Below are 15,749 nucleotides of genomic sequence, written 5' to 3'. Positions count from 1 at the left end.
AAATACTATTTAAATATTAAGATGTTTTGTGTTGTTAATTAGGAGAAGAAGAGATGTAAAATTCAGTACCAGTTAGAGACAAGTGGGAAGAAAGTTTGTTTTTCTTCACATTGTTATTCTGAGAATTTTCAGGCATGTGTTTTTTTATCTTACTTCAAAATAATTTAATCTTAGGAAGCTGCATCATATGATTTCCTACCTGTCTAGCTGGCTCTAGCAAACTTTGCAGAATAAAAGTCTTAACACACCCTTCATTTTTGTGTATAGCCCTGTACCAGTTACCCCTTACATAATTGGATAGGCATTCAAAAATGACCTCCAACAATTTGATGAACAAACAGCTTAGTAATCTTTGTATTTAAATATAAAGGATTGTACCTATTATGTTCTCATCTCACTAACTGACTTTCTGTTGTCTTACAGCGGCTTTCCTCACACAGTCTGTCTGTCTAGATGATACAACGGTAAAGTTTGAAATCTGGGATACAGCTGGTCAGGAAAGATATCACAGTTTGGCTCCAATGTATTACCGAGGGGCTCAGGCTGCCATTGTGGTATATGACATAACCAACCAAGTAAGTTTTTACTGTTTGCTAATGTACAGATATGGTGGGAGGGGATATTGTTTATAGGAAGGGTTTGCTAAATTTGACATGAATCCACTTTTCCAATTATAGTTTAATGACTTATGTGCTTACAGCAGCAAGAATTAATGTTGTTCAATGTTCAAAGAAGGATACAATTCTGCCAGTATGTGATAAAACTTGGAGAATATGCAGAAAGGGCAAAACTACCAATACATGTACATAGTACAAGTTTAAATTTAAGCAAGAATGGTTCCTCGGTATACAACGTATATCACATATCACTGCAAATATAATCACGTATAGTTTGGTTCTAAGAGGGTTTTAATCTTTACAAACATTGCAAATTAGTTGATATAAAAAAAAGAAAATCAGACATTTAATAATTTTTTTAAAAAGCTTTGCTTTTTCTTCTTTGCTTTTTTATATTTACTTTTCAGTATTTTAATGTCGTTAAACATGCTTATTCATTTATTTTTTTCCTTTTATTAACACAATAGTCCTCAATTTATGCCCATTTGTTGAGTGACCATTTGAAGTTACAACAACACTGTTGTATGATGCAACAAGCTTTGCACACCTGGATTGGGGGATTTTCTGCCATTCTTCCTAGCAAATCCTCTCAAGCTCAGACAGGTTTGATAGCGACTGCCCGTGGACAGCCATTTTCAGGTCACTCCAGAGATGTTCAATAGGGTTCAAGTCAGGGCTCTGACTGGGCCATTCTAAGACTTTCACAGAAATGTCCATAAGCCACTCCTGTGTTGTCTTAGTTATGTCATGTTGGTCATGTTGACATGCAGGAAAGTGGTCTGAGGTCCTGTGTGCTGTGGAACAGATTTTCATTGAGGATATCCCTGTACCCTGCTCCATTCAGTTTATCCTCAACCCTGAGCAGTCTCCCAGTCCCTGCTGCTGAAAAACATCCCCACAGCATGATGCTGCCACCACCATGCTTCACTGTTGGGATGATTGTTGGGCAGGAGATGTTCAATGCCTGGTTTCCTCCAGACATAATTTTTAGAATTGAGGCCCTATGGTTAAATCTTGGTTTCATCAGACTAGAGAATCTTGTTCCTCACACTCTGGGAGTCCTTCAGGTGCTTTTTTGCAAACTCCAACTGGGTTTTCATGTGTTTTGCATTGAGGAGAGGCTTCCATCTAGCCACTCTGCTGTAAAGCCCAGATCGGTGGAGGGCTGCATGATGGTTGTTCGTCTGGAACTCTGTTCCATCTCTACACATGATCTCTGGAGCTCAGTCAGTGTGATGACCCGGGGCATGACACAAAAGCAACACACTCAGATAATCAATAAGTGTCCCTTTAATAGCCCCAACTTTGCCCCCAATGTCCAGGTTACCTTCTGGCTGGAGAAAAACTCTCCCAGGAACAGTCTTTAACTGCAGAGAATCAAGTCCAAAACATGGTCAACAAAAACTGTAACTTTAAGTCCAGTCAAGCCAAACTGAGGTAATTAGTTTGGCAGGGCAGGAGCAAGAATTCCAGATGTGAAGGCACGGCAAAACTCACACTGTTGGGAAGATGCCAGGAACACAGATAAGCAATGACAACACAGGATAAAGTCACGTTTGCTCCCAGCAGCTGCTGCAGTCAGTATTCAGTTCTTATAATTCCCAGGTGTGGCTGATGAAGGGAATCAGGGCCCTTTCCTCCCCCGTAAGCCACACAACCCACATTGCTCTCTTCTCCGTTACTCCATGTGTGCCCTAGGGTGAAGAGGGAGTGGGCCTGGGTCTTCGTCTGAATTCACTCTCCCTTGTTCTATCTCTCCCTTGCTCTGCCCAGCTGGACTTTGCCCTTCCCCAGCCTCCTCCACAGCCAACGGAGCCACACTCCCCCTCCCTGCCAGCTGTTTGTCTTCCTCCTCGAATTCAGACTTTGACAGGGGTATGACAGTCAGAGTGACCATCAGTTTCTTGGTCACCTTTTTTATTAAGGCCCTTCTCCCCCGACTGCTCAGTTTGACCAGGCAACCAGCTCTTGAGTTCTGGTTGTGCCAAACGTCTTCCATTGGAGAATGATAGAGGCCACTGCACTCTTAGGAACCTTCAGGGCAACAGAAATTTTATTGCTGCCTTCCCCAGATCTGTGCCTTGAAATAATCCCGTCTCTGAGCTCTGCAAGGCAGTTCCTTTGAGCCCATGGCTATTGCTCTGCTACAGTATGCATTGCCATCTGTAAGGCCTTCTATAGGACAGTGTGTGTGTCTCCAAATCATGTCCAATCAATTTAACTTACCACAGGTGGACTCTAATCATGTAGAATGTGTAGTAAACATGTCAGCACTGATTAGGAGAAATGGGAGGCACCAGAGCTAAATTTCAAATGTTGCTACAGAGTCTAAATCAGGGGTCTTCAAACTTGACAGCTTTAAGACTTGTGGACTTCAACTCCCAGAATTCCTCCTCCAGTCATGTTAGCTCAGGAATTCTAGGGGGTTGAAGTCCACAAGTCTTGCCAAGTTTGAAGATCCTTGGTCTAAATACTTATGCCAATGTGGTATTTCGGTTTTTTTTTCTTTTTAATAAATTTACATGCATTTCTAAAATCCTGTTTTCACTTGTCATTATGGAGTACGGAGGGTAGATTAATGAGGGGAAAAATGAATTCCAACAACTGTAGAATAACAAATTGACAAAAGTGAAGGGGATCTGAATACTTTTTGAATGCCCTATATGTTTCAGTATATTGTTTTTTTCCATCTTTTCCAATGCTACATTTAACTTTGAAAAAAAATTATATTTGTAATATTGATTTCCTAAATTACAATCAGCATTTAAAAAATGCATACTTTTTCTTTTTTCTTTATTTCCAATGTTATGTGATATCTATATAATAGAATATCAAGAATTTCTTTATATTATCAAATATCATTGCATTGAAATAATATAATTCAGGTAGTCCTTGATTTATGACCATAATTGAGATAATATATTTCCATTATAAATTAGTGCACTTGTAAAGTGAGCCATTATGTAACCTGGACCTGATTTAATAATAATTTTTACTACAGTTGTTTAGTGAATCAGCATGAGCATTAAGCAAATGACAAGATCATTAAGCAAATCCAGTTTTCCCAATTGATGTTGCTTGTCAGAAACTAGCTGGAAAAGTAGTGAATTGTGACCATGTGACCACAGTATGCTGCAAGATTGATGAATCAATTTTGAATTGATGAATCATAAATGTGAGCCAGTTGCCAAGTACCTGAATTATGATCATGTGACTGTGAGGTAGTGCAGTGATTGTAAGTGTGACAAGAAGATGTAAGTCGCTTTCTCAGAGTTGTAATGTTCAACCATTGCTAAACGAATAGTTGGAAGTGAATTTAACATCCATTTGTCCAGGATGGGATAAGGCAGAGGTCTCCAAAATTGGCAACTTTAAAAGACTTGTGGACTTCAACTCCCACAATTCTTCAGCCAGCATGGCTGACTGAGGAACTCTGGAAATTGAAGTCCACAGGTCTTAAAAGTTACCAAGTTGGGGGACCCCTGGTATAAGGTCTCCTACCTTGGGCAGCAGGTTGGCCGAGAAGACCTCCAAGGTCTCTTTCAACCCTATGGTTCTAGGTTTGGTTCTACCATCTGAACTCACAACATTACGATATTATTATTAGTCTATCATCGTTTATCAGTCTATGATCTGAACTTACAACATAATAACAGAATGATAAAAAACTATCATTTTATGATTTTTATTAACACTAGGTAAAATAAGCTAGAATAAGCTGTGTTTATCCTTGCCAGACCCAAATTTGATTATACTGTTAGGAATTCTCTTAAGATTACATACCAAGATTTATAATAATGCAATAAAAAGGAGAAAAAAACAGTTTGCCACTTGATCTGAGCTGTAGGTAGTCCTTGACTTACAACTGGTTGCTTAGCAACCTTTTGAAATTGCAATTCTCCCAACAGCTACTTACAACCTGGTTCCAAAGTTCTGAGGGCATAGTCATAAGACTCCATTTTGGATGCTTGGTATGTTCTTGGCATTTACAGCTATTTGCAGCATCCCATAGTCATGTGATCACAATTTCCACCATTCCCGCCCACCAAAAAAAAAGTACCTCAGTTTTGGCAAAAGCGGGTCATGGTGAACAATAGGTTCATTTAACACCCACCACAAAAAATATAAAATAGGGTCAGTCACATGATGACTTGCTTTACAATCATCATGACTTAAACCACAATTGGCAGGCTCCATTATGGTCATAATGGGAGGACTGCTTGTACTAAGATTAATAATAGGAGAAGAATATTACTTTCGTGGCCTTTTCTTTTCATGGCTTCCTGGAGGTATTTGGCCAATGTGGGAAATGAAATGCTGAAGTAGTTACACCTTCCTTTGAATCCAGAAGGTCTCCTTTTATTCCATGAAAATTAGCCAGTTTGAGTAGCTGCTGAAATGTTGCTTGGTAGTACCTTACAAATACATTTTTATTTTGTCTGTATTTCTGATATTCTGTTGTCTGACTTTTCTGAAAGGAAACATTTGCACGAGCAAAAACATGGGTGAAAGAACTCCAACGGCAAGCTAGCCCAAATATTGTTATAGCCTTAGCAGGAAATAAGGCTGATCTTGCCAACAAGCGCATGGTAGAATATGAAGTAAGTGATATCATTTGATTAAGATTACCTTTGAACAGAAGTTAGTTTGTTCATAGTAAGGTAATGGCTTCTATAATTCTGCAAGGCTAAAAAAGCACATGTCCAGGTAAATGGTGTTAGCTCTGCCTTTCGTTTGATGAAAGAGAAAAGAGATAGTCTAGAGCTTTCCTAGTTTGTCCAGTTGGAATTCCATTACTTAATCTCTAATCTGTATGATATTTGCCCATTTGTTAGCTTTTGGACAAGGATAAGACTGACCACTGTTGGGCTAAGCCAGGGGTCTGCAATCTTAAACACTCCCAAAAGCCATTTGGACCAGAGAAAAGAAAACACCGAGAGCCACAAAACCTGGGTGGGCATGGCCAATTCAACCTCACTCACTCCCACCCAGTCACATGTCACCCCCCAGCCACGCCTACCCAAGTTTTGTGGCTCCTGGTATTTTCTTTTCTCTAGGAAACGGGTATCTCTCTCCCTTTCCTCTCTCTCTCTCCCTCTCTCTCTTTCGCTATCTTTCTCTCTCTCTCTCTCTCTTTTTCTCCCTCTCTCTCATCTCTCTCTTTCTCTCTCCCTCCCTCCCTCCCTCTCTCTCTCTTTCTCTCGTGTGTGTTCCCTCTTGAACCATTTCCAAAAACAGGTGAGGTTTAGATTTTTTTTTTTTTTGCTGATATTGTTTCTTCTTCTTTGGGTGCTTTTTACCATATGATTTAAATCAAGAGTCATTTCAGATTCCCAGATAAATTAAGCTCTTTCGTCCCCCTCCTGTGGCTCCCTGTCGGCTGAACCCATCACTGGATGGCCCCACCCCTCGCCCTCCTCTACCAATCCCTCCTCACCTGACCTTAGAAGGTAAGGGCAACGGCGGCGGATGGAGACTTGCTCCATATTCCAGAGTGGGAGTGAAGTGTCCCTGTACTTACCTCTTCTTCCAGCCCTTGTTGATGCTGCGTGTACCTTGGTTGCTCGGGGAGACAGGTGACTTGCTCTCCGCCCCGAGACACTGGCCCAGCCCAGCTGCAGCCGATACTCCGTGTCGTAATGGGCTCCAGGAGGAGGAGGAATGCCATCTCCCCAAGGGGGGGGGGGGGGGGGGGGAGAGGAGGGGGGGGGGGGGGAGGGAACACAAAAAAACAAAAAAAAAATTTCTTCCTTTTTTTTTTTTTTTTGTTGGGGGGGGGGGGGGGGGGGGGGGGGGGGGGGGGGGGGGGGGGGGGGGGGGGGGGGGGGGGGGGGGGGGGGGGGGGGGGGGGGGGGGGCGGAAAATTGGGGTTTTTTTTTTTTTTTTTTATTTTTTTTTATAATATATTTTTTGGGGCTTAATTAAATTTAATTATATTTATAAATTTAAATTTTTTTTTTTTTTTAAATTTAATATTTTTTTTTAAAAAAAGATTTTTATTTTTATTTTGGGGTTTTTTATAATTTTTTTTTTTTTTTTTTAAATAAAATATTGCTTGAAGGATATCCCGTAATTTGATCCAAAGGAATCAAATGCCCATCACACAAGAGGAAAACCTTCTAAGCACCAATTCCACCCGTGCTTTTATAATTTTGTAAACAACAAACTAAAAGACTCAAGGTCCATCCCTCCCTTGATAGGACCTGATGGTAAAGACTGCAACGACGACACCATTAAAGCCAACATCTTTAACACATTCTTCGGCTCAGTATTTGTAAACAGCAATGGATCATGCCCAGTATTTCCTAGCCGTACCACAGATAACAACAATGATCTAATACATATCGATTTCACAGAAGACAATGTCGAAAAATCACTACGCAATCTAAAACCATCTCTATCTATTGGACCGGATGGAATATGTGCCTACTTCTTAAGAAAGCTATCCACTGCCATAGCCAAACCTCTAAGCATAATCTTTGAAAAATCTTTCAGGACCAGCTCCTTGCCTAACCTATGGTCACAAGCCACAGTCATCCCCATCTTCAAAAAGGGGACCAAGCCTAGTTGAAAATTACAGGCCAATCTCCTTATGCTGCGTCACCTGTAAAGTCATGGAATCAATTATTAACCAATCCATCATCCTCCACTTAGAGACAAACAACCTTTACTCTCCAATAAACAATTTGGTTTCAGAAAAAACTATCCTGTAATCTGCAACTCTTACACTGCAATAAGCAAATCTCCATCCACCGCCAGGGCAAAGGGCAATTGATCACATAGACTTCGTAAAGCCTTGTTCAGTGGTACCTTCTCAGGCCAGGTGAGGAGGGACTGAGAGGGGAAAGTGAGGGGCGGGGCCAGCCAGTGGTGGGTTCCGCTGATGGAACCACAGCAGAGGGCAAAGAGCCGCATGTGGCTCTGGAGCTGTGGGTTGCCGACACCCAGGCTAAACTAATATTGAATCAGAATTTGGGACTATCTGGTTTAGTATTTTCGACTCTGGCTTTCTGATTCCTCAGGCAAATATCTTTTAGCTTTGTCTATTTAATGAAATATAACTGGGATTAACCTTTAGAGTTTCTGCATTGAAGGGTGCCCCTCCCCCCAAAAAACTTGCAAGTATAATATGCTTGCAAATGTTCTAATTTTATTTAATACTTAATACTTTATATGCCTCTAACATAAAGCAGATTTGCACATTTTATTATAAGGCTTTTATCATGAACTTTATTGCTGTACTTTACACATAAGAGCGAATTATTACTTGAAAGAGATATCCTTACACTGATAATTTGATCCAAAGGAACTACATAATGTCAGTTCAGAATAGTCACAGTATATATTGTAGTTGGGAATGTGAGGAAAATTAAAATTTAAGAAAGGGAATTTTGCAAATAGTAAAGCAACAAGAAAAAGCTCATCTATACAATACAGAATCCCTCAGTCGTTTTTGGAAGAAAAAAAACTTCAAAATGATGACGACAAAGATGGTTCATGTACTTGAAATTGTGATGCAAAGTAAGCATTGGAATGCAGTTACTTCGATGTGCAGTATTAAAATTAGCATTTTTTTAATCACAGTTATGATCAGCAATTCACACCAGTGTACTACTTGTTCATAATATAATATCACACAATCTCACGAGGAAGTGAGAATGATAAATATAAGAATTCAAAGTAACATTTTTCATTGAGGAATTTCTGATTTGCCGATGAACCCTTGTGGTGACCACACTCTTAAAACTTTTAGAGTCTTTATGCCATTCTTCAAATACTTTCCATGTCTATGAAGCAGCTGGAAATAGTTAATAATGAAATAAAAATAAGTCCTGATTGCATAGGAACAAAATAGAATCAGTAATGGCAGTACACAACATTGCAAGCTGTTTTTATTCACTGTATATAATATTTTTCTTTCTAGACCCCCAAAATGTACATTTTTCTCTTAATCCTCACCACAACCTACGATCTAGCTTAGGTTGAGAAATTGATTACTTTCTTTTGCCCTTTTAGTTGATACACAAAGCTCAGTATGGTAAATCTCAGTAGGAAAGTTGTGTAATATGTGTGAATACAGCATTTAAATCTAAGATAGACTCTGAAGATCAGATATCATTTACAGTTTGTTTACCTTTCCAAACTAGAGTCTTAGAAAGTAATCTTTGTATGATATTCCCTTATACCTGGCATTATGACAGAGATTCTAGACTGAAATAGGCTTCTAATAAATTTATTTCACCTTTAGTGGTTCTGTTAGAAAAGAGAACACGCTCTTTCCAATTCCTTAAAAATTCCTCAGATTCTGAGGAATTGTATTATGTATTCTGTATTTTAAGCAATGAACAGTGTTGTCCACTTTGCTTTATCTAAGTTAGAGCATTAAATTTGTCTGAAGTTCAGTCTGTACTTTTTTGTCTTATTGTCCTGCAGGAGGCCCAGGCTTATGCAGATGATAACAGTCTATTGTTTATGGAGACATCAGCCAAGACAGCAATGAATGTTAATGATCTCTTCCTGGCAATAGGTAATGTGCAAGGCATTCATTAAATTACAGTTGATCCTTCACTTATGACCATTCCCTTAAGAGGTTAAATTAATGTTGACCTTGGAAAGGGTGCTTTACTGCCTGTAAAGCATTTATGATTGTAGCAAAGGGTTGCACTTGTGCATATCCATATGATTACAATCACTTGGCACTTGGTAACCCATTTATATTTACAACTGGTTGCCAAGGGCCCTGCAATCCTATGATCGCCATATGCAATCCAGCAGTTTCCTCAGAAAGTCTTGGGCTTCAGAAGAAGAATTTTCAGCCCCTGAGAAGAGAGACACTCACCTACACTCTGTGCTGAGCCTCCCCTACCCTTCTGAGGCATCCTGCACTCCTTACCTTATGCGCTGCCTCTCTGTTCTGGTGCTGAAAATCCTTCCTGCCGAAATCCAACCAGGATTTTCAGCGCCAGAGAAAAGAGACACTTGTGTATAACCTGTCCCAGAGTCTTCCCAGTCCCCAGGGGCAGCCCACATTCCTTACCTGGCACTCTGTTCACGTAACAATCCATGAGATCACAACCAGGACTACGGGGATTGCCGTGTTTAGTGAAGTAGCCATGTGACAACTTGTTTAACAAATGACAATCCAGTGCCAATTGTCATAAATCAAGAACTGCCTATATTTACTAAAGGCTTTGGCTCTTTAAGAAGTTCAGATGGATTGGTTTCACATCAGGCTACTCATCTGGATAGATAGCTGTTTCCTCCATGCGAAACTGCCTTTTGTTTAAAAATATTTGCAAAGAACTACTAATTAGAGCACATCTGGGGAAATATTCTCTAGCTAGCCTGTTTTAATAGATGTAAATATTTTCTGAAGAGAATGAGAACTATTTGCAATTATTTCCACAGGCTTTAACTTATATATCATGATCTACAGTTTAGAACAGGGATGAGGAACTGTGGCCCTCCAGATGTTGTTCAGCTACAGATTTTAGCATCTCTCACCCTTAGCCATGCTGGTTGTAAACTTTTAATTTCAGCAATTTCTGCAGGGTTGTAAGCTCTTCACCCTGATTTAGAGCTTACATGTCTTCCCTCCCCAAATGTTTTTATTTCTTAGCATGGTCAAGAAGGAGAAAGTGAAGCAGGTACCAGCCATGCTTTCTAACTGTTCTCAGAATTTGTGCTCTCTGAGGATCTCAGCTTCTTTACTGGTGAAGTCATCTGTAAATTGTAGTTCTGAGCTTAGTCAGCTAGCAGGGGGCAGCACAAGACTATTGGTTTCTCTTCAGGATTTGCTCAGTGTTACCAAGTGAATTATAGTTTCTTATTTCAGCCTATTCTGTATAAATTATTAGCATACTCCTTGTTGATGCCAGGAGCTGCACTTAGCTTTTAAGTGGTATATTGAGAGCTACGCTCCAGAGAGGGTGGGTAAGATTAAATTACTTAATTTAGCCTTAGATATATTTTTTCCAGCCATGTATTTAATAATCTCTGCCCCTCAGATAAATTATAATTTTGGAACAAGTTTTGGAATTTTCTGGACTTGTATACAACTTTGGGATCATACACTGTGTATCTCTGGTATAAATAATTATGCGTTTTTTAAAAAAAAATCTAAAGAAATATCTCCCCAACTAATCAAGTTTGAATATTGGGGTGCAGGATATTTTAAGCTGTCTCCTTATAAATTCCAGCTTAGGTAGAAATATAACATATTTAGATAGACATATAACTGTATTATAGCCCTTTGCAACCCTGGTTTTTATGCGATACCTATTTCAGCATTCAATGTAATATCTATTTGAACTTTAATTTCAAAATTTTCACAACAGATGGAAATATTGGAGTTAACATTTCAGTGCAAACCTGCTATTTCAGTGCACCTAGGCTCGCTGCTGTTATTCCAATAATTGATCATATAAGAGCGGGAACCATTTGGGTGGCCAATGCTGCAGAAACCTGACATCACTGGTACTTTATTCTTTATTCATGTCAGAAGCTGGCACTAAACTTTAGCAGTATTCACACTGCAGAGAATTCATTGGGAATGTTTTCTAGCCCAGGATCTTTTAAATTTCTTGACAGCGAGATGGGTGGCATATATAATTAGTGTCCCTGTGGTTCTGCAAGAACTTGATGGGGCTCCATGAGAGATGTCCACTCAAGCACAATCAGTTTTCCGTCACTACAATTTTGCTTCTTGATCAGAGACTCTCACAGCCTGAAAAAGTTTGAAAACTTTTAGGCAATTAAACTTTAGGCAATTTAATATAGATGAATTTGCAAAGAGAAACTTTCATGTCTCGTATGTTCTAAATAATTCCAGAAGAAAATTTACAATTTTACAATTTAGCTGAGATCCATTTGTTTTGTGATTGCATAAGCTTTGGGTGCCATAATGTTCAACTACATGCTGCCTGTTATATCGGTGATTGTCTAGCAAGCACCTTATATTCAGAGAATGCATATTCAGAAAGAATTGCTTAATATTAACTATCCTGAAGGGTTTCATTTAAAATGCTCATAAAAACGCTATCTCATTTGGATGGCTTATTTTTATTTGTTCTACTTTTGATTTTTGTGTTTTAATTTTTGTAGACTGTCTTCGAAGACCAGTTTTAGAAGGTCAAGAGTTGATTCATTATTAATTCTTAAATATGTGCGAATTATGGAATAAAGCGACATATCAGTAAAGCAATTCAAGTAATGTAAACCGATGGCAGAAAAGCAATCCAGGAAGGGAGCCCAAAATACGCTTCTAAAATAAATTTTAATTTACCAGATGATGGCCAGTAAGGGGGCTCTGCAATACAAAATGTGTTTTATTTATTCAGAACTCGGTGGGATAAAATGCGGCAATTGCTTTTCCTCAGTAACATCTTTGTTTGTTCTTCCAGCTAAGAAGCTGCCAAAGAGTGAGCCCCAGAGCACAGGGGGTGCTGTGGGGCGGCGAGGTGTGGACCTTCATGAGCAGTCCCAGCAGAACAAGAGCCAGTGTTGTAGCAACTGAATGGTGGCGTTCAGGCAGCGAGAGATAAGATATAACCTCCATTTCTACCCCACTCCACCTCCCCTCCCTTCCAATAACAGCATTGGCACACTTGGAAGCCGTCCCTTCTCCTGAGAGCTCAGTTTAACTGCACTTCTAACGCTTCAGAAACCATCACGAGACGTCTGTTACCACCACCACCACCCAACGGAAAGTGGAGATAGACCGACCGGGGACTTAACTTCCAAAAACAAACTCTTATTCACTTTGTATTATAGGTGCAAATAGCTACCTACTTATTTGGATTCCCCTGCTCTGTTTTCTCCCTGATACTGCTCCTTTCCCTTGCCATCTCTTATCCCTCCAGCGCACGTGCACCCGTACACACCCACGCTGTCTTTGCTCTGATAAAATATGTTGTTCTTAGTCCTATAACATCCACCGCCACCCTTCACCTCCCCTTTCCCTTCATTTTCTTTAATAATCTGGGGGACAGTCGCAAGCAAGGAGAAACATAATTCTTGTAGATTTATTTTTTAAGAGCAAATTTAACTGACTTTTCTCAAAAAAAAAAATATGCACAATTATTTGAGAAGATCCTCTTAGGAGTTCTCTTCATTTTCCATAGCTTCAGTAAAAGCTGCAGTGTCCTCAGTTAACTTTTTTTTTCAGGGCAGAGTCTTGTGGTTAGATTGGAGAGGATGATTGTATTTGCTTGTATTTTTCCTGGCTATGGCATGAGAGCGGTCCAATGTCTCAGTGTCGTGAACATAAGGATGAAATGGTTATAAATATAGAGTGTAAGAAATACTTTCCAGGACCCTTGCATTTGCTCTTGATTGATGCCTTATATTTTTATTGGCCAGGACAGTGCAGGGAGGGGGGAGATGAAGATGTATACCTTTTAATATTGCTATTTCAAGTCAGATGGCTACAGTGTCTCTCCTTTGTTTAGATTCAGCTGTCAGTCCTATTAGATGAAGAAAGAGAGAATCGCTTATCTGTAGAAACAAGGTACAAAGAAGACTTAATTTAGCTTTGTTACCTTGGACCCTCTGTCAGGATTCTCGTTGGATAGGTTCTTTCTGCTTAGCCTGCACCTTGGCTATGCCCATCATTGGTCCATGAAGTAGGAAAGGGTTCTAAATTGCCAAAAGAAAAAAAAAAGTCCATGTGTCCTTAGCAAAACTTGAACAGGGGCAGTTCCCAAGGGTTGCTGCAAATTTTAGAAGTTTTAATCTATATATGTTTGGAATGAGAAATGGGAAAAAAGGCAGCACTCTTGTTGGGGAACATGTGACAGGAGGATTAGTACTGTACTTGATGTTTCCCTTGTTTGAAAAGCGCCATTTTTTATTTTTTTTTGCCTTCTGAATCCTTCCTCACATATAAGACTTGTCTAAAGGCCCTCTAAATTTGAGAATTGTTTAAATTGACAGGTTCTTTTTCTTGCATGCAAAAATGAATAATTAAGGAGGGGTGACACTGGGATTTTTAGTTTCCTGCTTGTTAGCTGAACAACTTTTTAAAAAATTAACTGTAGATAGTGCTGCATTGTAAAAACAAAGTTTATCGCCCTCCCTCAAATAGCCAGCATCAATCTGTTCTCCATATAAGAACTGTCTCCCCTCTTCAACTGTGGCCTTTACAAAGTTAATAGCATATTCCTCCAGTCCACGCTCTCTCTTTAAATGCTCATAGCTTTTTCATGCTTCAAACTTGAATACAGTTTCTAAAGAGGAACTGTTTCCCGGTGCTATCTAGAACTGGTTTAGGGAGCTTTTCTTGGATGTATTAGTTTACTCCATGCAAATTTCTCACATGGTTGAATGTTCTACAACATCAGCTTGACATGGGTTTATACACACACGGATACATACACAAACACACACTCACACACAAATGGACATCAATTTTCCATTATTTGCCCATGCATTTTAATACTGTATTTGTACATAATGTCCTCCTATATTCTGTATAAAGGCTTGCATTTTCTCCCATTCACTGGTGTAACTTAAGTACCGATGTCCACTTAATCAGTGTGAGCATTTAGCACCTGAACTCCAGGCCACCCTTCAGCCTTATGTGGGAACTCTTAAACTTGGCACTGCTGCTGGCACACAGCATGGTTGTGCTGCCATTATAAAGGCTAGTTTTTTCCACGTGTGGCTTTATTGATCTGGAAACAATGAATGGGGGAATCAGACCAGGCTGCAGCTTTAATTATTCAGCAACATGCTGTAGAGTTAAGTTATATGTGATGTAACCATCTTTTTTTGCCCAGTTTACATACACAATTACTTCTACAGATTTAATCTGACTTTTCTCTAGAAAGGTTCATATAGTTTATAAAGCTATCTGGGATCATCTACATGACCTTAATAATTTTTCAGTACTCCCTGAGACTTGTTTTGGATCTAATCCCCTTTTTGTTCAACCTCCATAGTTCTACATGAATCTTGAAATGGCATCTTACAATTACCGATTCATTAACTTTAAATCTTTTCTTTGTTGATGGTGCTCTGATTCCATGCGCATAAAATGACATTTGCAGTCTTTATGGGAGAACCCAGGAGGAGTCCTAAGCATGTCCTTTTCTTCAGTAAAGCTGAAATACTGCACTGTGCTCAGCTCATGACAATGGAAAAGTAGATTTTATATTTAAGTAACAAGCAAACCCATTTATTTCAGTTATTGCCCACCACTTGTTTTTACTAATTTGCTATTAGCTCTTAGACCAAGTGAGGACACTGCAGCTTTTTCTGAACAGAGTGATCCCCCTTTTTCTTCAACTTACTCTTTTCATCTGATCAGAATTCTTTTTTTTCCTTCTGAGAAAACTCTCATATTGCATTTAAAATAACAAATCATGGTAACAGAATTCAACTGCTGATTTACCAATGTATTTAATGTAAGTAAACAAAAATCAGTGTATTAGATGAGCTTGCTGCTTCATTGTGATTTAAAATACATGCTGAATGATAATAGAAATACGAGGTAACTTTGAAAAGTGTAAATATCCTTTTGCAAGGGGGAAGAGAAGGCACCAACTCATAGGTAGCCCAGACTTAGAAGCAGATGACATGGCTACTTAGGATACTTTTGAGCTCAGAAAGTTTCCTCCAAAGTGCCTAATAAACCAGGCTTAGCTCTTGGACTCTTGACAGTCTACTGGGAAAGAGAGGGCTACATGTGCTAGATCAGTTAACAAAAAATAATTATTTAGCTTAAAACCTTGAGCCTGCCATATGCGAATACAATTCTATATAGTAGAAGACAGTAGAAGAACCAAACCCAACAGGTTTAGATAGGTTTGTTTTTTAAAAAAAACCCTTAAAATTCAATCAGCACAAGTTTTATCTAATGAAAAATAAAGGGATTTGAAATGGATAATAGGGTATAGAAGTACTTTATGACAAATGTTCTTAGAATAAGTTACAGAAAATATGTATAATTATTAGCCCAAGCTACTCATCTTTATTTAACATAGTTTTGCTTATTTGAATAAGATTTTGTTTCCCCAAAGAGTATTCATAAAATTTCAGCCATCTTATACCTACAGCTATTTCCTGAAATTTGATCACCTTAGGAGAGGGCATGGAAAAATTACACATATTTGCACCTTGGACATTTCTACT

General features: G+C 39.1%; 1 protein-coding gene across 3 annotated transcripts in view; it reads left to right on the top strand.

Annotated features, from left to right (window-relative positions):
- Window positions 1-15,504, top strand: part of RAB5B (RAB5B, member RAS oncogene family) — a 33,407-nt gene extending 17,903 nt beyond the window's left edge. For all 3 annotated transcript variants that reach the window (XM_026678735.2, XM_087956121.1, XM_026678733.2), the window contains exons 3-6: window positions 424-575; window positions 5,096-5,218; window positions 9,051-9,144; window positions 12,020-15,504. In XM_026678735.2, coding sequence (XP_026534520.1) covers window positions 424-575; window positions 5,096-5,218; window positions 9,051-9,144; window positions 12,020-12,132 — 482 coding nt within the window. In that variant the 3' untranslated portion in view covers window positions 12,133-15,504. The remainder of the gene's footprint in view (window positions 1-423; window positions 576-5,095; window positions 5,219-9,050; window positions 9,145-12,019) is intronic.
- The last annotated feature ends 245 nt before the right edge of the window (window positions 15,505-15,749 follow it).

The sequence above is a fragment of the Notechis scutatus genome, chromosome 2 (genome assembly GCF_049901735.1).
Source record: "Notechis scutatus isolate UNSWTSFEM ecotype Mainland chromosome 2, rNotScu1.2, whole genome shotgun sequence".
NCBI lineage: Eukaryota > Metazoa > Chordata > Lepidosauria > Squamata > Elapidae > Notechis > Notechis scutatus.
The sequence above is the reverse complement of the archived record's forward strand: the minus strand, read 5'-3'. Positions and strand labels throughout refer to the sequence as shown.